Consider the following 26,453-nt stretch of genomic DNA (forward strand, 5'->3'; position numbering starts at 1 on the left):
TGGGGTGGGTGGAGGAAGTAAACATGGAATGTCATCATTTAACTGCTTGCTGAGACTGTCTCTCCTTGGGGCCACTCTGCCTGCCACTTACTGGGATGAAGTGGAGCAAATGTTCCATGACCAGCCACTCTGCATTTGTGAGCTGGGGAGGTTAGTCCTGCCCCAGAGAGGCCCCTTCTGGGACTGTGAAAGGAAAACAGTTGCTGTTCAGAAAGGCTATGAGCATCACGGTGGGAGCAGGCCACTTTGCCTCAGCTAATCCTGCCTTCTAGCTGAGATCTGGGTGGGTATTGCCCACCTACACTCATGAAGCCAGAGGTGAGTCCGAAAGCTACTATAAATTCCTCACATCTGCAAAGTGCCCCTCGGCACAACCTGGTAAGTAAGCAATATTTGCCGCTTGATGCTGGAGCCCAGAGAGGTTTCTTGCTCAAGGTCACAGAACAAAGTCAGAATTCCAAACCCATTCTCCTGTCATGTAAACCCCCACTGCCCCTAGGTCACCAAGCCCAGGTAATAAGTAGCTGTTTGATAAAAACAGACGAATTACTGGGATTCTTTTCTTAAAACTCCACTTCCCTCTTTTAGTTATAGTCACTGTTCCCACTGTGTTCATCCTTCTTTTTTGAGGCCTCTGATCCAGAAACTAATTTGTAGGGCTTCTCTCCCTTTAGTAGACTTTGAAAGAATTTGTGAGTCCTCAATAAAATCATGGGACTCCTAGGTACAGGGACTAATGCCGATGCAGTTTTATGTAGCTGAATTCTCACAATAACCTAGAGAACAGGATGGTGTCAGCCCCATTTCACAGGTGAGCAATCTGAAGCTCAGAGACATTTAAGTCGTTTGTCTGAGCCCAGACGCCTAGTACCAACTGCCTGACTCTAAGCTTCAGCTCCTTTGAGTCCGACTCTGCTGAGAAAGGAGTGGGAATAAAGCCATCTCCTGGGGGGAAGGGAGGGTGTTTCTGGAATGTGAAGTATTTTAAGCTCCTTCTTAGCTCACTTCTGCAGACTCCTACCTCTGTCTTTGTCTGAAAATAGCCAGGAGTTTATTCCTGGATTTCAGAGAACGATTTCCAGAAATTAGGTTTGCCTCTCTGAATAGTACACCTAAGGGACTACGTGCCCAGCTCAGGGATGTGGGCCTGGACAATAAGGGACAGCTGAGAAGCCACACTTGCTTGGAGTGGAAAAGAAAAGGCCACCCTCTCTGTTAAATAATCAAAGGCCAGACCAAGTGCTTAACTCCTGCTCCTACCGGCAGCTATTCTGGGGCACTGAGACAGGTTGAACTATCTTAGATGTGCTATTTTGTCTTAAGTGCCCCTGGGGTCAGGATATTTCAGAATACGTGTACTTTAGAAGGAGAAGGGGGGACGGGGTGGCTTCGTTGATCTGGAAGGTGACAGGAGGGAGTGTGCGAGAGGACTCTAAGGATAAGAGAACCATCTGGGAGGTGATTGATGACTGCATGACTGAGGAGGTGGCTAAATGTGTCAGCTAAAGTCCCGTTGGGATGTAGACATTTCTACTTTAAGCTCAGTGGACAGCTCTTCTTAATGTCTTTATTTAGAAAGGCAGCCAAAGGGATCAACTGTATTAACATTACCATTCTTTTGGCGAGGAAATTTAAATATGTTCTTAAGGCTCTAATCAGGTGAGGGGTCAAGAAGGTCCCCAGGAAGTAAGTGTTGGATCTCCTCTAAACTTGTGGGAAGCCATATGGTTAGGTAGCCTCCTGCATCCAACAGATCTCAGTTCCAAATCTGTCTCTGCCTTTTCCAGCTGTGTGACCTTAGACACGTTATTAACCTTTCCCAGCCCATTTTCACATCGGTAAAACAAGTGTAAATCATAGTACCTGCTTCTTTGGGTTGAGGTCAGCAATCTTAAGTGCTCAGTAAGTGATTAGTGTTATTTGAATCATTTAACAAGCCCCACCTAGAATACAGATTAGTCGTATTTGAAAGGTGAGAGAAGGGATTGGTAAAATAAGAAATCTTCCCAGAAGGAGTACTTAAAGTAACCTGGAATGGACATATTAATGCCTCAAGAGGCAATGAATCATCAGGGAAGGAGTACCCAGGGTTTTGGGAGACTGAGATGGGCAAGGGAGGAAAGAAGGGTAAAGACCTGAGGCTCTGACTGGTCCACAGCATCCCATGACCCACAGCAGGCAGAAGCTGTGAGTCTGTCATACTGTTGCACACATGAGCCTGCCATTTGTCCTTACTGGGCACTGCAGTGTCTTGAGACTGAGCTGGAGACAATGACTCTATTTAGTTGTTAAACCCTCTTATGCCTATTTTGTTCAGGCAGTGATTCTAAACCTGAGTGGGCCCTAAGAATCTACCCACCCTTCAAGACCCTGATGCAGTAGATCAGGAATCTACATCACCAACAAGTAAGCAGGGAGGTGGAATCTTAAGGTCATACTTAGAAAAACACTGGAATAAGGGTTTGGAGCCAGGTCCAGTGGAAATACAAAAATATTCACAGAAGATGGTAGAGATGGTATAGTAAAATGGTTAAGAATAGGGACTTGGGGTTATTACCTGTGTGCTGTTTGGGCAAATCGCTCACCCTCCCTGAATCCTAGAAATTTCATTCTTCTCTAAGATGGATATAATATTAATACCAACTTCAAAGAACTGTTGCAAAGATGAAATAATGTAGAGTGCTTAGAATAGTGCCTCCCACATAGTAAGAGTAATGTTGTATGAAGTGATGGTTCCTTATGGAAGTTTACGAGCATGCAAACATGATCACAAAATAATGCAATATGTGTCTCAGGCAAGGGCTGCAAGCCTCAGAAAGGGAAGAGAGCACTTCAGAGTCAACAAGAAAGTTCTCGTTGGAGCTAGTGTGACTTTAACTGGAACGAGAAGTCCTAGGAGTATTTGGCTAAGTGAAGAGGAGGGAGGTGTTCTAAGTTAAGGGAATAGCTTTGGGGAAAAGAGGACTGGGGAAGTTGTGGGGAATCTGGGAAAAGGGGAGGAATCTGGTCTGATTTGCAGGCTGGTGGTCTCATTTTTACAAAACAAGAAGGGTTGCACTAGATTTCTAAAAGGATCCTTTCAACAACAAACATCCTCTGTGATTCTTTGAAATAGGGAAGTCAGGAAAAGAAACTGATTGTGGTTTGGGACACAATGAGATTGAGGTGATGGGGTCATTCAAAATAAAGCACCCAACAGGAAGTTAGAAATGTGACATTAAAGCTTTTGAAAAGGGTTTGAAATGAAGATACACATTTGAGACTCATCAGGATACAAAGATGATGAAGGCCCACCATGCCAAGCCACGAGAAAGAGAAGGGGCCAGAGAAGCAGAGGTGAGGGCTTGAAGGAGCAATGAGATTAGAACCCAAAAGGACTTCTGATGGCTTTGCATCGTTTCCCCTTTTGAATCTCCCCACACTGATTCTGCAACCCCCAGGGGTCCTCGAGTGAGTGTAGGCTCTTTTGGAGATCTGAGAAGGGGGCAAGTGCACTCCCTTGGAGAACATTCTGCTGTACTCTGAAGCAAACTCTATAACTCAAATTTGGGTGTTAAAAAAAAAAAAACCTACAACATGGTGAGCTCTACTCTCTTCTTTCTCTCACTTGTTTTGAGCAATTCTGATGCTCCCAAATTTGAACTGGCCAATCACAAATGGAAACAGCAATTTGCCAAACCAAAGGAAGGTGTTGTGATTACTCACGAGCACTGTACTGGGTAGTATATTGTCCCCTTCTAAATTCATGGCTATCCAGAATCTATGAACATGACCTTATTTGGAAATAGAGTTTTTGCAGATATAATCAAATTGAGATGAGGTCATACTGGATTAGAGTGGGCCCTAATCCAATGACTGGTATTCTAAAGAGAGAGAAATTCAGACAGAGAGACACACACAGAGGGGACCACCGCGTGAGACAGACAGGATTAAAGTCATGCTGCCACAAACCGAGGAATGCCAAGGATTACTAGCAACCACCAGGAGCTAGGAGAGGCAAGGAAGGACTCTTCCATAGACGGAAGCATGGGAGTGTGGCCCTACCAATACCTTGATTTGCGGCTTCTGGACTCCAAACTATGAGAGAATATATTTCTGTTGTTTTAAGCCAGCCAGTTTGTGATAATTTGTTATGGCAGCACTAGGAAACCAAGTCAGGAAATAACCCTATAGGAAACAGTTTTTAAATTGGGGGTGCTTAATTAGTATGGGGGTCAGGATGCAAAGGTAAATTGGGTTGTCCCAAAAAGCTAGTGTTTGAGGGGGAGGGTGGGTATATTTCAGTACTAGAGGGCATGCTTAGCATGCAGGAGGTCCTGGGCTGAACCCCAGTACCTCCATTAAAAATAGAAAATAAAAAAAAAGAAAAAGCTAGCGTTTGTCTTTGACCCAACTTTCTTCTCTTACCTTGGGAACAGATGCTTCAAGCCTCCCATGGCCCATTTTGCCTCCTGTCCTGAATGTCACAGCATCCCCTAGAATTCCAAAAAGTTCCAACTTTCTGGATGTTCCACTTTAAATGATCCTTCCACTCTAATGGCTTCACATTTACCTTCTCCCTGCATTTCTTTTTCTAAAAATTTTTTTAAAATAAATTATTTAAAGTATAGTGAAGACAGGAAATAATACAATAAACACTAATGGATCATCACCCAGGTTTCCCTTCTACCTTTCTGGTGTTCCTTTCTCCTTTTCTGCCATGTTCCTATATCCATTCCATCTCACATACTGCGCTCAGTTTCCTTAAGAAGGCGAGGTAACCTAGGGGTTGCCCAGGCTGACTACGTACCTGCCCCTAGGGTACAGCACACACACATACACACACACACCAGGGGTAACAATTAGGTGGCTGACTGGACTTTCCAAAGGGCAGGCAAGAATTATCACCCTCCAAGTAATCTGAGTCTCCCTCATTTCTACATTTTAGATAGTCTCTTCCAGACTGAACCTATCCCAGCATTTTTGCCTTTTAACTAAATTTTCTTTACCTTAAATAATCTGTAATCAGTGGAGTATATTGAAGATAGGCTTCTGCATCTTCCGTCTTTAGAATATACACATACACCTTAAGAGAGAAACTCCCTTTCCTCTTTAGCAATCATTCAGAATAGGTTGAGCTACTTCCTATCTGGCCTCATTACAAGGCGATGAGGGGTCAGGGTTAATATCTGGGCATGACTGTGGATAGCTTTCCTGACTCCCTTTTGCCGTCTTTTGTCTTCTTATTACCCAGCAAAGCTTCCCATTAGAGGGTTTTATGTTGTTTTTTAGAAACACTTATTAACTCTTGATCATACACTTCAATTTCCCAATTTTCCCTGCAACTTAATCTCTCCAATTATGATTTCAAGTTACAGATTATCTTTCAGGAACTATTCTTAGTATAACTGAGAGTTCAGAAGATCATTAGGGAGACAGAGGTACAAATAAAATGGACTAAAGGTATTAAAAAAAATGTTCCCATTCTTTGTTGGGGCTGGCTGAATTGCAATGAATGGAAATGGTATGATGTTTTTTCTCACTTCTTCTAATTTGTTTTGGAGCACAGGCTCCATTCTGATTTAGGAGTCTTTCCTGCTCAGTATTTCAGTGATAATTCTCCCCATGGTCTACAGGATCCCTGTTCTCTTTGTTTCTATAGCAACAGTCCCGTGTTGCTTGGCTAGAAGCAATTTTCTGCTGCTGTGGTGAAGCCCCATTTTTTCATTCCTTGCTCCCCAGTTGCCTTGGTAACCAGTCTCTCCCTCTTCTGGTCTCTCAGTGGTAAATTCCACCCCCCTCTTTTTTCTCTCTCTCAAGTAACAGTCACCTGGTCATGATTTGGACACTGCGTTCCCATCTGTGAGTGAGTCTACTCTGTCATGGTAAGAGTGTCATCATGAAATTAGCCTCCCTTTTGCTTTATTTGCATCGTTTCTCCGGCCTGCCTTCTTTCTGATGGTTGTCATGGCAACTGTACCCTCGGAAAATCTCCAGGCAAAGGCTCTACAGTTAACAACCATCATGTGAGAGTGTCTGCCAATATGTGGCCACACATCTCGATTTTAAAACCAGCCCCAGGCGGGTACCACAAATTGGAGAGAACAAGGCTTTTGATCAAAGCAGGCTGGAGTGAGAAAAGGAGGGATAGGGGACCCTGCGATACATGTGACTACAAGGTTTAGGTTGGATATGCAGGAGTGGCCATTATGCCAACAGTGATCCAAGTAATTGAGAAGTATATTTATTGGCAGTTTTTCTAGGCAGACCTATCATATGCTCTACATGTCCGGGGTGGTTCCTCTGGCCCAAGGATGATATGACCTGAGAGCTATGCACAGCCAAAGAGTAAACTCCGGGTGAAAGTGAAAGCAATTAGAACTCTTAAATTGGCTAACAAGGGGTTAGTAGAATAGGTGCTTGGGCACTTTCACACAGTACTGAAAATTTCTCTGCCCTTAGGCTGCTGCTCTTACCTCTTTAGTGAGGCAGATGGGGTGTTACTATTACAATAATACAAAGCGTTCAACAAATGGTGGTTATTGTGTGCGGGGGCATTGTAGCAGGCACTTTTCAGACATTACTTCATTCTCTCCTGATGGCAATCCTGAGAGGTATTTAAGGATAAAAAAAACCTGAGGCTAAGAGGTGAAGTTAATTATGTGAAGTCAAGCAGCTGATAAATGGCAGAGCTGGGATCTGAACCCAGGTTCATTTGATTCCAAAGCCCTTTAAGAAAAGGTTGTGGAGTCTCCTGAAATTTGGTCCTCTGTGGTCCTAATTTTCCCCTCTCCCACTTTAATCTGAGGGTTGCTACTACTTTATCTTTTCAGCCTTATTTTTCCTGTTTTATGTTATGGGTTGTTTATTTGCTTGTTTTTTTCCTCTGTTCTCACCCCATCTCTTGCATCCTTTTGCCAGAGACAGAAAATTTTGTTCTGCCTTCTGATCGTGTCTGAGTTTGAGCTGTGGGATGAAAACATTACAGCAGCCACCCTCGCCAGAGAACCAGGCAGATCTGATACTGGAGCACGCCACAGCTTTTAACTCACTGGCTCTAGGACTAGATAGGCAAGCCATTCTCCTCTCCATTAACAATTATGGGGTGTTTATCCGAGTATCAGGTACTGTGCTAGGCACTGGAGATACAGCAATGACGTAGGCAGAATCTGTTTCTTGCCTTTATGGAACTAAGTCTGGAGTGAAGATCAGACAATAGACAAGAGGTCAGTATGTCACTTCATACTGTAATTAGCATCATGAAGAAAATGAACTATGCCGTGAAAGAAGGAATAATAGGGATAGATCTATTTTGGATACGACTGCCATCCTTCACTTAAGAGAGGAGTAGGGCTTGGGCATCTTGGTCCCCAGTCTCCTTCCTTTCTCTGCACCCTCCCTAGCGAGCGCGAGGTCCGCGCAAGCGCACTGACGGTTGCCATGGGGACAGCTGCTCTGGCGCAAGCGCAGACGTCTTTAAGATGGCGGCGGCGGCGGCGGCGGCTGCACGAGCAGTGTCTGTGGGCCCTGGGCTCCGGGGCCTGCAACGGACACTGCCTCTTGTAGTGATTCTCGGGGCCACGGGCACCGGCAAATCCACCCTGGCGTTACAGCTAGGCCAGCGGCTCGGTGGCGAGATCGTCAGCGCTGACTCCATGCAGGTATGACAGTGCGGCTGTACCCGGCCTGTGAAACCCGAGGCCGCGTGCGGGCCTCTGTCCGAGTGGATTCCCTGTCACAAGGTCGTAGTGGGTGAACCCCGAGGCTTGTGGGGCGGAGGGGGTAGGTGAAGGGCACCCATAATTACGAGGCGCCCACCATATGCCAGACAGCGTGCCAGGTGTTTCACTTTCATCATCTCATGTACTTCTCCCGTCATGACTGTTTGGTGTAAATACTATTATTATCTACATTTTCAGATGAGTGCATTCACCTAGGGAGGTAAAACTACTGTCTCCGTGTCACAAAGCGAATGAGTGGAGGAGATGATATTTGAACGTGCAAGGTTGGCATATAGGCGTCCAATAAATACCTTTTGAGTGAAAATTTTTTCCAGAGTTTTTACTATTTAGAGTTCCCAGCGACACCAGGATGTGTCAGTTACCATCTACGAGTGGCTGCTGAGGGACTGGAGCAGGGTGGATAGTCAGGAGACCTGGATTCTCCTTTTAACCTGCCATGTGCCACGTGACCTAAACAATGTCGTTTTTTTGAGGGGACGTTATTTATCTGTGAAAGTGGAGAAATTGCCACCTACCTCACAGAGCTGAGGTGCTTAATAAGTGAGATCATGACCATTAGGATGAAGAGCAGAGTGATCTGTCCTGAAAAAGGACAAGTAAATGCTTGTTGAAGCTGAGTTTTCTTAATCTACTAATGGGAGTCAGAAGGCTTCATCCTCTTTCTTGAGCCCGAGGGAGGTCCAGAAGGAGTGTAGTACATATCACACCTGGAAGCATTTGTACTTGGATTGAGGGTGGGTGACGTTTTGGGTGAATCTCTGATGGAGGAATTACAAACACTGTTTGTTGAAGAGACTTTAGTTAAGAGTTTTCACAGAGTAAGTGAGATGTTTGATGTGAAATGCCTGGTGCTGAACCTAGCACCTGATGGGTACTCAGCAAGGAGGGGCAGTCCTTCTCACTGTACCCCATAAGCCTCCAGGCATGGTTTCTCCCCTCAGTAGTTCATTTGGGGTGACACTGCCATCAACACATATCAGATAATAAGGATAATTCAACAGTTATTTGTTCGAAACCTCTACTTTGTGGAGGCTTTGAGAGATAGACTTTTTAGCTCAAATCCCAGCCATGTCTTTTATACAATATGCAACTTAGGTCCGAACCCTGTGTCTTTGTGTCTTCTGTAAGGCAGGAAGAATAATAGCAACAACACAATATTATTGTGATGATTAAACAAGATTAAATATGTAAAGCACTTGATACAATATCAGGCACGTTGTAAGTGTTAAAAATGTGGTAGGTGCTATTTTCTGCAAGGTCCTTCTGGAGAGACAAAATTGCAGTCCCTGTGTGATCCAGCTAAACATGAAACAAAGCAAGTTAGTGAGTGTTTGAACTGAGATATTAATGATGCTTTGCAAGATAGGGGTGGATGGGGAGGAGAGAGACTACAAATGTTAGATTTTATGATAAACCATAGGATTTCTGAGATGGGAGAAATCAGTGAAGGCTGATACAGTCATGGAAGCTGTCTGAAAGGGGACTTGAAGGATAGGTGAATTTTGGATAAGAAAGAAGAAAAGGCATTGTATCAAAGGAAGGAACTTGAATGAAGATTTAGAAGGTGAAATGGGCATAGTGTGTATGTAGGACAGTGAAAGGAGACTGTTCAGCAGGCAGGCATTGTAGATACTGTGGAATGGGGGATGAGTAACATGATGAAGGCAGTGTGTAAGAAGCATTCATTTGTGAGCAGTTTGCCTGATGAATTGGGTTTGGAGGAGGATGGGAGGAGCATGCAAAATAAAAAAAATCCAAGAATGTAGTAAAAATAGGTCTTTGGCCTGATTCTTAAGACTTGATTAATACGGGCTTCAGCAAGATGGAGTTTCTAAGGTTCGTTCCAGTCTTAATGTTCTATAATTTCTATACTTCTAGGTTAATGTGTTAGTGGGAATGAAGGGAGGAGAAAGATGTAACATTTTGAAGGTAGGGTCATGTTACAGTATAAGTTGGTCACTGGTTGGGGAAAGAAGAGAGCAGTGCACACAGTGTGATTCAGGTTTGTGTGCCTGGGAGAGTATGGTGAGCCTGGAAGTCAGGAAGATCTGGTGAGGCACAGTGCAGCTGGCAACAGGACGTCAATGGGGAAAGTCTGGTGGATGTGCGGAGAATGTAACAGGTGTGATCCCACTTTAGGACTCTTAAACTCAGAGGTTCCCTCTGTCTGGTGGAACCTACATAACCCCTACATAACCTTAGGACTCTTAAACTCAGAGGTTCCCTCTGTCTGGTGGAACCTACATAACCCCTACATAACCACATGGCTTGTTTCCTCTCTTTGTTCAGGTCTTTACTCAGATGTCACCTTATTGAGGTCTTCTCTCACTGTCCTATTTAAAACAAAACACCATTGCTCCCTGTTTCCCCCTCTTCCTCATATAGTACACATAGTCCTTGTCAGTAAAGTGTTCTCAATGAAACATCCTAAATTTACATCTATTTTTAAGTTAGTGGGTTCTGGCAGTGAGGATTGGGTATAGCTCTGCAGTTACTATTATCCATTATTCAGAAATGTTTACTCATAGCTGTGTACCATAAACTTGAGCTTGCTAGAGGACTTGCTGGTTGAAAATGGGTCACATCAGTAGGACACATTGTGCCTTGTACACTGCTGATGATATGGTAGATCCTTAATGTTTGATGAAATATTTGTTGAGCTGCCTTATTAAAATGGCACATCTTGATCTATTTAGATTCTTCCTGTGCTTATAAATAACTAAAATATGAGAATTAAATTTCTTTCATCCTTGGAATGTCATGAGGATTAATTAATACATGAAAAACACTTTGAAGATTATTGAGCTTTCTGAACTGGCTATATGGATTGTGTTTAATTTTGATTATACCTTGGATATTCATAACATTTCCTCTTGGTCCCCATTGGAAAACTTTGACCTTTGATTTTTACTTTTCAGTTCAAATAATGAAATAAAATATTTCTGCCCCATTCACTGTGGGCATACACAATTCTTCATTTCTACTTTTGCTCATCATGCCCCTGGTAGGGTAGTGCTACCCTGCTTGTTTTTTAGCCAGTGGAAGGAAATGATGCCTTTCAGTGACTTCAGGTTGACCAAGAAAATTTTTGTTAAGCATGTGAACAAATGACTTTCATAATGTTGGAATTAATCAGCTTCTTGAAAGAACGTTTTCAGTTTTAATTAAATCCACAGGCAGAATAATAAATTTGTAAAGTACTATTGATAAATAAAAATGCTCATATATATTTTTTATGCTCACGATTACCTTGTATGATCACTTCACAGTTGAGGAAACAGGTCTTACATTAAGTAGCAGACCTGGAGCTGGACATAGGTTTCTTTCTACTTTCTATGCCCAGAGCCTTATCTATATGCAAAGTTACTATCTCTTTAGATGAGGCAGGAGCTGTGGGATCCAATCATTAGAGGGTATTTCTTACCTTGTAGGACACTCATCTTTCATAGGAGTGTGCTGCGTTTTCAACAGGATATAAAATGTATTTTAGGCTTTATATTGTGAATCTTAGTGTGAATTCATAGTGATATCTTTCAAGGTGAGTATTGAGCTGAGTGGTGGCCGCATGATGCATTGCTTAGGGGGCTAAAACTTGCTGCAGCCAAGAGATATAATTTAATGTAAATCATTTGATGATATCAACGACAGAGTGTGTTTACTGGAACAAAGGAGAAACTAGGCCTTGTGGAGAGCCTAGACAGAGCAGTAAACTTCCTTGTTGGAATAGTCACATAGACCAAGGGTGACCAAATGGAAGGTGTGATAGTTTTTCAGGTTTCCAGATTGACCTTTTTTAAAACTGATTTTTTTTTACTTTTTTTTTATTGAAGTATAGTCAGTTTACAATGTTGTGTCAATTTCTGGTGTATAGCACAGTGCTTCAGTCATACATGTATATATATATATTTGTTTTCATATAAAACCGGTATTTGAATTTTAATAATTCCTTTTGGAATGTATTGAAGTAGCTTCTTTAGAAATAAAGCCACAATAGAATGTTAAGGTTATTGTGTCTAGGGTAATAATATTGTCATGGACCCTGATAGACAGTGACTTGCTTCTGTAGTCATGTAGCACCTGAAGGTCCTGCTTGGCCTCTTACGTGGGTGATTTGTTGAGTGGGAAGTCAGAACTACTCTCTGAGGGATTACTTGCTTAGGGACTTTTGTTGGGCTCAGCTTTGGATTTGCAGGGCAGGCTGACAAAAGTGAGAAATAACATTTATGCTTTATTTTCTGACTTTTCCAAACCCCAGTTTCACAAATTATAGAGGCATAAATATTCTCAGCCAGCAGTAAGAGTCTCAGTTCAAGGAGGGACAAGTAACACAATCCCAGTTTTCCAGGATGGAAAAACAGGTACAGAAAGATTAAAGAGCAGACTAGAGATCACACTGCAAGACACTTGCACACCTGGGAATTGGATCTGGGTCTTCTAACTCGTATAGTGCCTGATATATTTCAGGAAGATGATACTGAAGGTCTTCTTTTCAGTCTGAGTCTTTTTCTTGGCATGTGAATTCAAGGTACAATGCATCGCCTTCAGTGACTGGATGAAACATTGTACTGAGAAATTTGAAGGCACTTGCCAAAAGATGTAGAATGACTGCCTGGAAATACAGACTACCAACTATATGCCAAGAGAAAAATAAACAGAGTGCTCTATTTGGGTTTATAGAGAGAAAGTATCTCTAATGCCTTAGTTCTTCAAGTCCCACTGAGAAGCAGTAGTCACACATAGGAGCACAGTTCCCTTGTGTTTGCTTAAAACCTACAGGAGGAGAAGCAAGTGATTTTTGGCAGTCTGACTAGTAAGCAGGCTATGTGTTATCTAATAAATATGGAGTTCTGCCTTCTTTTTGTCTGCTTTGGAACATAATTTAGGAGCAGTGTTCTTTTTTTTTTTTTTTAAACCAAAGAACTGTTTGTTTGATAGTACTCAAGGGAGAGCTGGGATGCATGGGGGAGGGGTGTGAAAGGAGAGAGGGGTTAGTGGATCACAGTGGCTTACTAGGACATGAAAATGAAAGTTAAGAAAACCTGTTAACTACGAGAGATAAGGGCTGTAAGAGGCTGCTTGCCACAGCTGACCGAGGGAATCTTTTAAAAGGACTGAGCTTGACAGGAGGCTCATCTAAAACACATACATATTTATTTCTAGGTCCCTTGTTTCACCTCCATTGTGAGTGAATTTGGTTTTTCTTTGGCTGCAGTATTAAACTTGGGTGAACTGTACATATATGTTCGGTTTTTTGCAGCTGTGGGAAGAACTTAAGAGTCAAACCTCTCATGTTATATAGAGAAAGAGAAGTGACTACTGGCTAAATGGGGAACCATAGGAGAGCACAAATGGGACTTGCAGATTCAGATTTGTGAGGGTGAGCTACTGTCCTGATGCTTCAGTGCCTGGGGCAGGGTGTTGAAACAGCTCCACTTCAAGAAGGAATATATGTTTGAGGGATGGAAGTTATCTGGGAGTATATAGGAATTAACCTTTGTGTTCTGTATATACTCCAGTATGGCTTAACTGAATTGGTTGTGGTTTCTTGTGTAGTTTGTTGAACTCTTTAGATAAATTTGAATCAGACCAGGGTCACATTTGCCTCTTTGTTTACCTTTGGGGCCATATTTCTGAGCTGGAGCCTCACCATTGCCCCTTCCTCATTATGGCAGCCAGAGTTCAAGCTCTTACTACTGTATCATGAATAATAATAATACTGAAAATAATAACAGTAATAAAATATATGCCAGGCAGTATTCTTAAAGTTTGATATATATTATCTTGTTTAGTGTCCTCACCACAATCTTATGAAGTAGGCACTATTACTGTCTCATCTCTACCAAAAATTACTTTCTTGAACCCTCATCTCCATGCTACTCTGTTTTTTCCTCTACCTCTTCCTCCTATTTATTTATCCATTCATCCTCCATCCCATTCTTTTCCTCTGTACTACTGTGTATATTTTATCAGGCAGAGAAGGAAGAATATTCCTGACAGAAGAACAGCATGAGCAAAGTAAAGGAAGAGTAAAAGTGTATGGTGTTTTCAAGGAATGACCAGCAATTATCTGGCATAGAGGCTACTTGAGGTACAGTAGCAAAATTAAAAATACAGACCCTGAGAACAAATTGTAGAGGCCCTTGAGATGCATGCCACGTGGTTTGGGGTTTTAAACAGGGAAGTGATAGTAAATCTGTTTCATAAGGTAACAGATGGCTGGGTGGAGAGTGGGTTAGAGAGGGACAAACAGTTTAAGATTGTTACATTAGCCTGGTGAGAGGGGCTGGAGTTGGCATGTGGCTGGGAAAAGAGGGTAATTTTGACATTTTGGAGACAGAACCAATAGGATTCTGGTTACTGAATTGGAAGCACTGTGAAAAAAAATAATGGAGAACAAAGCCTTTTTGTGTTTGGGAAAAAGGAAGCATGCTCATTAAAAAATCCAAATAATACAGAATAGTACAAGGGAAATCACCATAATCTTAGCATCCAGAGGTAATCATTTCAGCATTTTGGTGCACATTCTTCTAGACGTTTGTCTGTGTATTCATGCACATGTATATATGTGTTTTTTCCAATTTTTAGAAATTATAAAATACACATAACATAAAATTTACCATCTTAACCATTTTTAACTATACAGTTCTGTTGTATTAAATACATTCATAATGTTGTGTAACCATCACCACCATCCATTTCCGTAGCTCTTTTCATCTTGTGAAACACAAACTCTGTACTCATTAAACAATAACTCCCCATTCCTCCTTCCTTCCAGCCTTGCCAGCCACTTCCTGCTTTTTATGTCTATGGTTTTGACTACTCTTAAGTACCTTATATAAGTGGAATCATACAGTATTTGTCTCTTTTGTTACTGGCTTGTTTCAGTTAGCATAATATCCTCAAGGTTCATCCATGTGATATGTTTGAACATCAGTTGACTCATACATTTCATGCTGTTCTGTATCCTGCTTTTTTTAATTCTCTTAACATGTTATGTTATGGATACCTTTATGTGTTAACGTATATAACTATGTCAGTGGTGTCAGTCTGGGGTAATTTTGCTCCCTAGGGGACACTTGGCAATCTCTGGAGACATTTTTGGTTATAACAACTGGGAAGTTGGGTTCCTGGCATCTAGTGGGTAGAGCGGCCAGGGATGCTGCAAAACATCGTACTGTGCATAAGACGGCCCCTTACAACAGAGAATTATCTGGCTCAAAATATCAATATATTGTACTGAGGTTGAGAAACCCTGTTCTACATTATTGTTGTTTTTTAAATTTTGAAGTAATTGTAGATTTACAGATGAACTTTAAAGATAGGACAGAGAGTTCTTTTATATCCTTCACCCAGCTTCTTCTAAAATTAACATCTTATATCATCATGGAACATTTATCAAAACTAAGAAATTGACAGTACAGTACTGTTACTAAACTGTAGACTTTCTTTGGATTTCACCAGCTTTTCTACCAGTGTCCCTTTTCTGTTTCAGGATCCAGTCTAGGACACCATATTGCATTTAGTCATCACATCTCCTATGTCTCCTCCAACCTGTGACAGATTTTTCAGTCTTTCCTTGTCTTTCATGACTTTGTTACTTTTTGAAGGGTACTGGTCAGCTATTTTATAGATTGTTTTGCAATTTAGATTTGTCTGATGGTTTCTCACAATTACGGATTTTGAGAAAGCTTACCAGAGAGGTGACATATCCTTCTCATTGCATCATATCAAGGTATGGTATCAATATATCATGATATCAACATGACAACATCAATTGGTGATGTTAACCTTGACCATTTGGTGTAGACTGTGTCTGCCAGATTCCTCCATTGTAAAGTCAAATACTTTCCTTTTCTGTACTCTTTGTTGGAAATGAGTTGCTAAGTTCAGCCCACGTTGAAGGGGAGGGGATTTAAGCTCCACCTCCTGGTAGGAGGAATATCAAAGAATTTGTGGGCATATGTTAAAAGCACTACAGTAATTAATATTTTAGGGGAGATACTTGAGGCAGTGCACGTACCCTATTTTTCTTTTAAGTTTCACCTACTCATTTTCATACTTCTCAGTGGATCTTTCCTACTATAATTATTGTGATGATTTCCTTCATTCTTTCTACTTTTATTAATTGAAATTCTTTTGCAAAGACAATTTGTCCTTTCTCCCATTTATTTACATAATTTACTTACATCAATATGGATATTTATTTTATTCTTTGGGTTATAATCCAGTACTAAGTTGTTCATTTTGTTGCTTAAATTATTTCAACTTTGGTTCTTGGGTGCTCTTTCACTCTTTGTTAACTCTTGTTTCCTTCGGCATGCTCCATATTTGTTTGTTTAGCATATCCTTACTTGTTGGCATTACAGGATGCTTTCTACTTAAATTTGACCTGCTCCAGTCCTTGGAATCAGTCGTTTCTCCAAGGAGCCATGATTCCTTTTATTGGTAAACGGTGTTTAGAAACCAAGGTATGAGTACTGGGTATGCTTGTTGCTACTGGGATATCATTGTTTCTAGCCCCTTCAGTAGAAAGAGCTAGGAAACGTATATACAAGTATCTGTGTTCTGTATTTGTGTATATATTAAAATAAATATGAATTTATACTGATATCTCTGACTCTACCCCACCACAGGATTTATTCTAGTTTTCCCATCTTGCTTGTTTGTAACTTTTTTCTCTCAGAGTGAGAAATCTGACTCTCCTTGTCTAAGTTCTTTATTTATTTGTACAACCTGTAAAGTAGTTTAGGTAGTTAATTCTGTGGGAAATATATTTACCAACTGGAGTATAATGTTTGTGTGCAGTAATTTTTGTTCATTTTAGCTGCATGATATCCAATCATAACATTGTTTTGTAAAGTTACTTAGGTCAGCTCTTCGCCCTCTTCAGTGAGGTTATGTCATACTTAGGTCAGCTCTTCGCCCTCTTCAGTGAGGTTATGTCATACGTTTGTAATACAGTTGAATTCATTTGTTACAATCTGCATTCTTCTTCTTCTTTTTCTGTTGGTACTGGAGATTGAACCCAGGACCTTTTGCATGCTAGACATGTGTTCTACCACTGAACTATACCCTCCCCCGATTCTCTATTGTAAGTGAGGACAAATCCAGGGCCTCCTTGCCTTCACTCTGCCTGTTTCTGTTCTCTTGGAGTCTTCCACACATGTGTGAAGATAATGCAGATTAAACATGGAATCCTGTGTTGTCCAGGCATACTTAGGTCTGAACACTTTTGGTTAGCTACCCAGTCATTTTCCTTGTTCCCTCCCTCCCTCTCTCTCTCTTTTTTTATCTTGCTGCCTGGCAAAATACTTTTAAGAGTGATTCTCACCCCCCAGATGCACACTGGAATCAATTGGAGAGCATTTAGAAATACTGATGCCTAGGCTTAGTATTCAGTAAATATTGAGTCGAATTAGATGATTTGTGTAACTTTTCAGGTGCCAGAATTCTCTCCTAATTTATAGTCAGTCTTTAAGGTCTTTATTTAGCCCAATTATTTAGCCTGGTAGGCAGTCTTATTTACTGGGAAAAATTGAGTTTTAGACGCATCTTTGCCACTAACACACTGTATACATAACCTTGGAAAAGTTACTGCCCTTCCCTGGCCTTCAGTTTCCTCTTTGAATATATTGAGAAGGAGAAACTGATTGGATTTGATTGGGAATTGGCAGACTTTTTTTCTGTGAAGTTCCTGATAGTAAGTATTTTAGGCTTTGTGGGCCATGCAGTGCCTGTCTATCTCAGTGTATAAAGCTCCTTTCAGCTTGGTATTTTGTGGTTCCCTTTTTTCAAAACCTAGTCAGGGATATCACCTCAGAGAGCCAAGGAAAATCTTACTTAACCACCAGCAATTAAATACAGATAATATCAAGTACTTGTGTACTGCTTACCATCTGCCTGGCACAGTTTCAAACATTTTACATATATTACCTCTAGTCCTCAGAATAGCCCAGCGAAGAGTGTGGGTGCTGCTATTATCTATCCCTGTTTTACAGAGGCAGACAGAAACCAGATACTGAAATAACCTGCCGGATGAAGGCTACAGCTGGGTAGCAGAGTCAGATTTGAACCCAGACCTTCTGGCTTCAACATAGCATAAGCTATATTCCTTTCCCTTACTTAGTCGTACACCTCCAAATATGGAGCCCCTCGGCTATTATATGCTGTCGTATCTGTCCTAAGAGAAAATATCACTGAAACCATCAAAAGTGGGCCAATCTTCGGACTTTAAAGATGGCCACAGAATAGAAACTTTATTTTTTCTCTTAAACAAGCCCTTTTGTTTCTGTCTCAGCATTATAGTCACATGGCATTGTCTGTGTGTGTATTTCTAGCTTTCTGTCATGCTTATTCTTGACAAGCTTGAAAGGGGTTCAGTGTATGGTAGCAGTCTCTCAGCTTCTGGAATTAAATTTCACCTCAGTAGGAATTCGTTACTTCAACAATCAAGCAAACAGACCAGAGTCAAATGGGGATAAAAATTCTACTGATAAGAGGCAGCAGAAACAGCTTGGATTGTATTGTAGGCAGAGCATCCAGGCTTTAGTCTTGCTTCCACTACCATCAATTATATGGCCAGAGGAGCTCTCTGAGCCTCAGTATTCTCAAGTATAAAATTTCAGGCTGGATAGGTGATTTCTGAACTTCCTTATATCCTTGCTACACCAGTGTTTGCAGGTGTACTTCTAAGTAGCTATTGCAAAGGCTCTGCATTGCAAAGTTTCTCTTGTTTTAACTTAAAAGTATGTGCTAATTTTGCATTCTCTGCCCTAATCTGTCTATATTTATTTAGATGTAAAAATGTTTCAAATTCTTTTTGCCACTGAGTAAGATTGATGCTCTAGAATACATCACATACGTATTATGTAGGTACTTCTTAATTTGATAAGCATGGCCTTGTGTGATTTTAGTCCTTTTTCCTTTAAAGAGAGAGAGCCATAGGAAAATAAAAACCATGATTTGCACTATAAGTTCCAAATCACCCCTCTTATTGACTCAGCAGGTCGAGTACAGATTCTCCTGCTTTGTGGGCATCTAATTCATTCAGCATGTCTATAGTTGAATCTCTGCTAAACAAAGCTAAAAGAAGTAGTTGCCTGCCATGATGTTCCTGCAGCTATTTCATTCTTTTTAACCTAGTAAAGTGCACATTTTTAAGATTCATCCTTTCATTGAGAAAAAAATTAGCCAAGAGACTGACTTTTTCTCTGCTCTTCAACATCTCTTCAGTTGAATAACCAATTCAAATTCCTTTAATCAAAAAGGAAAAGCAACTTTCTGGCAAAAGTAAAAAATGATTTTTTCCTTCACCCCCAACCCCACTCCAAAACTCCCCGAAGCTTGGACTGTTAAATCTAGAAGGAATGTTAGATGTGAGGAACTTGAGTTTACAAGAGTGAAAACTGACTTTCCCAGGTCACAAAGCTGATTTGAACAAAGTAAAGATTTGAAATGTAGTGGGGAAAGAACACTGACCGTGAAGTCAGAAGACATGGATTCAGTTTGTCTCTGCCAATAACTAGCTGTATGACTTCTGGCTGGTTACCTAATGTGCCTGCATTTCTATTTCCTCACTAGTAAAATGAGGCAACATAACTTCATAGGGTGTGAAACTCTTAGCATAGCGTCTAACACTCTGTACCTCCAGCACAGAGTATTTGTTGAGTGTATTCTATGTATTAGACACCTGTGCTAGATGCTGGGACTAGAGATAAAATGCACAGTTTCTGCTCTTGTAGAACTTGTAGTCTAGTGGGGAAGATCAAAACATTTCACATTTACAGCAAGTTTTGTGATAGAGATAAATGCAGGGTAATGTGGGAGCTTAGAGGACAAGCATGGATTGGGGAGGATTGGGAAGAGACCTCAAGGCAGGCTTTCATGAGAGGTAATACTAAAGAGTTTGGGGCTAGATGAGACCAGATTTTTGTTTTAGAAAGATCACTGCCTGCAGTGTGGACATAAATTGGAGGGGTTATACCCTAAAGGAAGGAAGACCACTGAGGAAGCTGATGGAACAGTCCAGTTGAGAAATCATGAAACCTTCAATTGATGTAATGGCAGTAGGAAATGTTATGGTGGTAAGCATTGAGATAATTTAAGGAACTAGTATGGATAGAAGTTGAAATAGATTGGAAATGAGAGGGGAGAGAGACAGACAGATAGTCAGGCAGAGATACTAGGATCACTTCTAGGTTTTTGGTTTGATTATCTAGGTGGTTCTCTCAAGTGTGGGTGGGAAGATAAGGAGGTCAGTTTTGGACATAGCATTTCAGCTAAGTGCCTGTTTTGGGGTGATGATGATACAGCTCCCTAACATTTACTGACTTCTTCCCATAGAGCAGGCCTATTTCATATGCTTTGTATGCATTGACTATTTAATTCTCATAATCCTCCTTTTGAGGTTAAATTTAAGATCTTTTTTACTTTATAGGTAAGAAATTTGAGGCACAGAGAGGTTAAATATCTTGCCTAGAGTTACATAGCTAGTAAGTTGTGAAGCCAGGATTTAAATCCTGGCAATCTGACTCTGGAGTCCTTACTGTTAACCACTTCATTATGTTATATGTCTCTCATTGATGATGGAGATATCAACTAGGCAGTTAAATAAGTTAGAGAGGACTGGACTGCAGATATGGATTTTGGGAGTTACGAATTTTGGGAGTTATCAGAACAGAAAATGGCTTTAGAAGGCATCGGGGGGGGTCATACAGAGAGAATTTATAGATCAGAAGTGGTAAGTAGATGCCATAAAGACTGCCATTTCTCAGTATTGTTCCCATGAGACATCACTAGTGGGTCACTGGCTGGCCTCAGTAAAGGAAACCAAGGAAGGTCTACTGAGATAGGAAGAAAACCTAGAGAAGATGGTGCCATTTGAAGCCCCAAAGGAGAATGATTTATGAAGGGGAGCTCAGGAGTATCAGATTGTTGCATTTTCCATTACATGTTTTGAGAGCTTAGTAGAATAGTGTTGTATTTGGCAGTCAGGATTCCTTGGTGATCTCAGTGAATGAGATATCCATGGAGCAGTGGAGTAGGGGAGGAGCCAGTAGAGAAGGTGGATGGATAGTTATATTGATTCGTAATCCAAGATTGTGGTTTTCAAGACAAGAAAGTGATGGAGGGACTTCAGGATCTAATTTGAATTGAGAAGTAAATGAAGTCAAAAGGGGGAAGTTAACTTGAGGGGATGGAACTATATATACTGAGGGGGAGAGCAGTTTTACCTTTTGCTCGTAGACCCCTGTGTTAGTGCATCATAGCCAGCCCTAACTCTGAGTTTCAGGATCTGCCCAGTGCCACTGCTGAATAGCATACTCATTAGGGCTACCCTACAGCATGACAGCCCCAAAGGGTTGGAGCTTAATGAATGGGACTTTGGTTGTATGCTTAAATATTTTGAGGTGTTTTTCCAAGGTTAAAAGTTCTTTGGATCCTTATCCAAAGAAATTTGGGACTGTTGACACTTGGGGGCTGGATGATTCTTTGTGGTAGGGGCAGAAGTTTTTGTGTATCTTAGGATGTTTGGCAGCATCCCTGACCTCTACCTACTAGGTAGCAATAGCACCTCCACCCCTGAGTTGTGACAACCAAAAATGTTTCTGGATGTTGCCAAATGTCTCCTTTGGATTAATTCACTTGCTGTTTGTAACCACAACTCTCTACTGGTTTTCCTCTAGGTCTCTGTTGTAGATTTCCCTCACCTGGATTAGTTCCTCTGGGCACTTCAGCTCTATTGGTTTGGAGAGTTTGGGTTATTTCAGCCTTTTTTTGTGGCCTTTTTCTCAAAAAATTTTCAGGCTAGAAATAAATATTTAGAACATAATATCTAGTACGCAGTTAATTATCTAGAACATTGATTTAATAATCATGATATTTAGAGAAGATTATATAGTTAATTTTTAATATTTCTCTTATAAGCTTTTTATATCACTTTTCTCCTGATAGTACAGTTGTCTGTATCTGTGTTTCTTGGATAGTTAGCTTGGACTCCTTGAGGGCAGTGACCCTATCTTAGTCCATGCATGCCTAACATTTTGCAGAGTACCTGGCACATAGTAGACTCTCAGTAGATGTTTGCTGAGATAAGTCAGTTTTGATGATAATTGGCTAAGTAGGTTAAACCTGCAGTTTCTCAGAGTATTTCAGTTATCAAGCCTCACAAAGAGGCCAGAGGTCCCTTAGTATTGTCAAAATCTGATTTGTGCAGAGAAGCATTTTATCCAGTCATTTCTGTGTACATGGCTCACAGGTGTCCTCTGGGAGAATGGGAAATGGAACACAGTGACATGCTGCCTTTCAAAGGTAACACAAATCCATTTAGCTCTTCTAGCACCCAGAGCTGACCTTTCTATAGGTAGAGTCACACTGAAACTAGAATTAAAGTTGGAAAATAGGCAAAATATAGGGCAGTCAACTATAAACCTACCCTATTCTGGTGGAATGATATTTTCTAGGCAGGTAATAAAATTATGAGCCTGATTGTGGCATTTATACTATGAATGCTTTTATGGACCAAATGTGACATTTACAAAACTGATTGGTTTCTAGGTTTATTTAGTTATTTATCCTTAGTGCAAATGTGTAAAATATTGCTAAGCAGTATGATTTTAATTGATAAATAATTTACACTGTAAAACACATAATTCATAACTGTACAATTCAGTAAGTTATCAAAAAATGGGAAAAAAAGTGAAAATACCTGTGTAACCACAACTCAGTTCTAGAAATGTAATATTATTTTGAAATAATTTTCAGTGATTTTGAAAAATGTCATGTGATTCTGCAATTCTACTTCTGGATATATATCCAAAAGAATTGAAAAATTGAACAAATTTTTGATTTTTATTTCATTGCTAATATTCATTAGTTTCTTATTGTACCCAAAATCTATCATTAAGTCTTTTTTTAATTATTGTGGAAAAATATGCATACCATAAAACTTACCATTTAACCATTTCATTGACATTAAGCACTTTCATATTGTTCTGCAACCACTATTTCTCTCCATCTCCAGGACTTTTTCATCTTCCCATGCTGAAGTTCTGTTCCTGTTAAACACTAACTTCCCATTCCTCTCTGCCTTAGCCCCTGGCAACCACCATTCTACTCTGTCTTGAAATTTGGCTACTCTATGTGTGTCATATAAGTGGAATCAAACAATATTAGACCTTTTGTGACTAGCTTATTTCACTTAGCATGTCTTCAGGGTTCATCCATGTTATGGCAAGTATTAGAATTTCCTTTCTTTTTAAGGCTGAATAATACTCCATTGTATGTATGGATCACACAATTTGTTTATCCATGTATCTGTGATGGATACTTGGGCTGCTTTCACCTTTTGGCTATTGTGAATAATGCTGCTATAAACATGACTGTATAAGTATCTGTTCAACTCCCAGCTTTCAGTTCTCTTGGGTACATACCCAGAAGTGGAACTGCTGAATCATATGGTAATTCTACTTTTCATTTTTTGAGGAACTGCCATACTGTTTTCAATAGCTGCATCATTTTACATTCCCACCAACAGTGCACAGGGATTCCAATTTCTCTACATTTTTACCAACATTTGTTATTTTCTGTTCTTTTTGTATAGTAGTCATCCTAATGGGTGTGAAGTACGTCCAAAATTTTTTAAAGACTTTTTTTTTTTTAAAGAGTCTTTTTGTTCTGGAAATTTTCTAACATTAAATAGGGTAAATAGTAGTCAAACGGCCATGTGTCTATCATCTAGCCCCCAAAATTATGAACACTTGGCCATTGTTGTTCCAATTATACTTTGACCTTCCTCCCCTATTACTGGAAGGCAGACCCCAGTCATCATAAACTTAATTAGTTTTTAAATCAAAGTATAGTTGATTTACAATATTTAAACTTTTTTCTATTAAAAAAGCAAACAAACGTTATTAATACAAATAATGTTTTGCAAATTTTACTTGCATCTTTGCTGTGTCTTTGATTCAGTGGTCTGTAACTCTTGTGTCATTGGTAACAAATATGTTCTCAGCATCATTCTTGCTCTTGTGCCATGCAGATATAGATATACTTTACATATGCCTTTCATCTATCCTTGCTTGTTAACAATTTATTCATGGGTAAAATTTTAAAATGCATTGTTACTGTGATCACAAGTTGCACAGTCACTTCTAAGCACAACTGTAACAACATATCTAACTGTCAAAATAAGTCATATTATAATGGAAAAGAGTGAACATCACAGACACAACCTTGAGTCAGCTCTATAATTTTTTAAAATTGAGGTATAAACAATTGGCATACATTATATAGTGTCAGGCATAAAACATAATGATTTGACATTTGTATATATTGTGAGGTGATCACCATGATAAGTCTAGTTAACATCCATCATCATTCATAGTTATTTTTTCTCTTTGGATGAACAGCTTTCAAATATGCAGTACAGTATTATTAACTGTAGTCAGCATGATAAACATTACGTTCTTGTGACTTATCTTATAACTGGACGCTTGTACCTTTTGACTCCCTTTACCCATTTTGTCCGTGCTACACCTCCACTTCTGGCAATCACCAATCCTTTCTCTCTGTGGCTCCAATTTCCTTTTTTATAAAAGATATATACTTTCTTTTTTTGGTGAGAGGGGGTAGGAAATTAGGTTTGTTTGCTTATTTATTTAATTATTTAATTTTTTAATGAAGGGACTGGGATTGAACCCAGGACCTTGTGCACATTATGCACACAGTCTACTACTAAGCTATACACTGTTCTCTACTTTCATTTATCATGTACTTCAGTACACTGTATACCTCGAAGTTGAGGGTTCTTTTTTTTTTTAACATAACCATATTATATCTAAAATTAACCATTTTTAATCATCTGATATCTAGTTAATATCACCCATATCTTTATGCCCAGTTTCTATTAATCTGATGGTATAGGAAACAAAGGGTTAACAAGTCACTCAAAGATGACAATTTACATTGCTAACGAAGATGTAGTTACGATTTTTAGTTTGTTAACTTTGAGCAAGAACTCTGCTTTGCTTAAACTATTAATACTCTTCCTGATATTCATTGGCATTTGTATATATACCATAAACAGTACAATAGTCCACTTCCTTTAGTAAATACGGTGAGCCTAGTTCTGGGGTTACCTTCTGTTTGATTATGTTTATGCATTTGTCTGTTAAATATTGCCATTTTAAGGGGCTCTGGAAAATACACGTAAAGGCAGAACAGGATGAAAATCTACAAATTTGTCTACATAGCTGATAGAATGTGCTAGTAGAGATGTTTACATCCTTTTTTGGAGGTGGTGAGTGGTAATTATACATTTGCAGCTATGCATTTTCTGAACATTAATCTCAGTGTTAAAAATGAGAATCCACTTATAGAGGTCAGAACTCCTCTGTTGGCAAAATCAAGTTGTTGCTGTGTAAGTTCTTTAATATTGAGTCATTTGAAATGTAAGCTACAACAGAGCCAGCTAAAGGCTGTGGGAAAAGGAGAGGAACATACAGTTATTAATTCTTTTTTCCTCCTTTAGTTTTCTTAATTTGCACAGGAGACCCCAGAATACAGTATTCCCTGCTGTACTTTATAATGTTTGAGGGAAGTGTTGTTCAAAATACAAAGAAAAGGATACCCTGTGATTTTTTAAAAATACTTTTATTTATTTATTATTATATTATTTAATTATTTTATTTTGGCTGGAGGGGGGCAGTAATTAGGTTTATTTATTTTTAGAAGAGATACTGGGGATTGAACCCAGGACCTCGTGCAGCAAAGCATGAGCTCTACCACTTGAGATATATATATATATATATATATACACCCCCCCCAGGCTCCCTGTGATTTAATAAGATTCCATCAGTATTCAGGTGTAAGAATGCAGTTCTGTTGTCAGGCACATATAAATGAGTTAAAAGCAGAAGTGGTTCTTTCTCCTTGGCTTGATTTATACTTTTTCTGTGTGCTGTTTTACCAATTAACAATTTTCTTTTTGCTTAAAGATAGCTTATATCCTTGTTGGGTAAATAACTTCTGTAGCACAGAGGCTTCAGAGTGATAAAAAACACTAAAATTATTTCCCATTCTCCTTGTGTTGTTGTGATAGTATTGATGGTAGTAATATAGGTAGTAATATAGTGTCCCTTATACAGTATTTATAGTGTGCCACAAAAAACCTAAGTGCTTTACATGTATTAACTCATTTAATCTATACAGTAACCTTATGAGATAGATATTATTATTATCTTCATTTTACTGATGAGGTGTTGAGGCACAGAAAAGTTAGTAACTGACTACTCCAAGTACAAATAACTAGTAAGTGGCAGGGTTAGGAATTGATCTGGGGCAGCCTGGCGCCAGGGTCCTTCCTCCCAACCATTATACTGTCCTATACTTATTTGACACCCATATAAGTAAAGGGAAATGTGAGATAAAAAATGCTTTTAACATCTTTGTGGGCTCTATGGAACTTATTATTTGTTCATTCAGTGCTGCCTGTAGAATCAGTGATTACAGAGAGAACATTTAATCTCAAAGCATTCATCCCTATTTTCAAACTAGTATTTTCAGATGTGTTCTCCATCTGAGACCTTGCATTTAGAAAAAGTACACTTGAACTTTTTAGTTGAATTGGCAGATCAAGAGCTTACAGACAGGATATTGCCTTTGAGTATTTAGGCTGTATGTGCTGACCCCCTGAAACAGTAATTTGGTACAATGTTTCCACTAGAGTTCAGC

The 26,453-nt window shown here is 39.8% G+C and overlaps 1 protein-coding gene across 3 annotated transcripts in view; it reads left to right on the forward strand.

Annotated features, from left to right (window-relative positions):
- The first annotated feature begins 7,451 nt into the window (after window positions 1-7,451).
- The window catches only part of TRIT1 (tRNA isopentenyltransferase 1), a 37,259-nt gene continuing 18,257 nt past the window's right edge, over window positions 7,452-26,453 (forward strand). For all 3 annotated transcript variants that reach the window (XR_012079255.1, XM_006215869.4, XM_031683558.2), the window contains exon 1: window positions 7,452-7,640. Coding sequence is in view for 2 of the 3 variants with exons in the window: in XM_006215869.4 (XP_006215931.3) it covers window positions 7,461-7,640 (180 nt within the window). In the remaining variant the exon portion in view is untranslated. The remainder of the gene's footprint in view (window positions 7,641-26,453) is intronic.

The sequence above is a fragment of the Vicugna pacos genome, chromosome 13 (assembly GCF_048564905.1).
Source record: "Vicugna pacos chromosome 13, VicPac4, whole genome shotgun sequence".
NCBI classification, from domain to species: Eukaryota; Metazoa; Chordata; class Mammalia; order Artiodactyla; family Camelidae; genus Vicugna; species Vicugna pacos.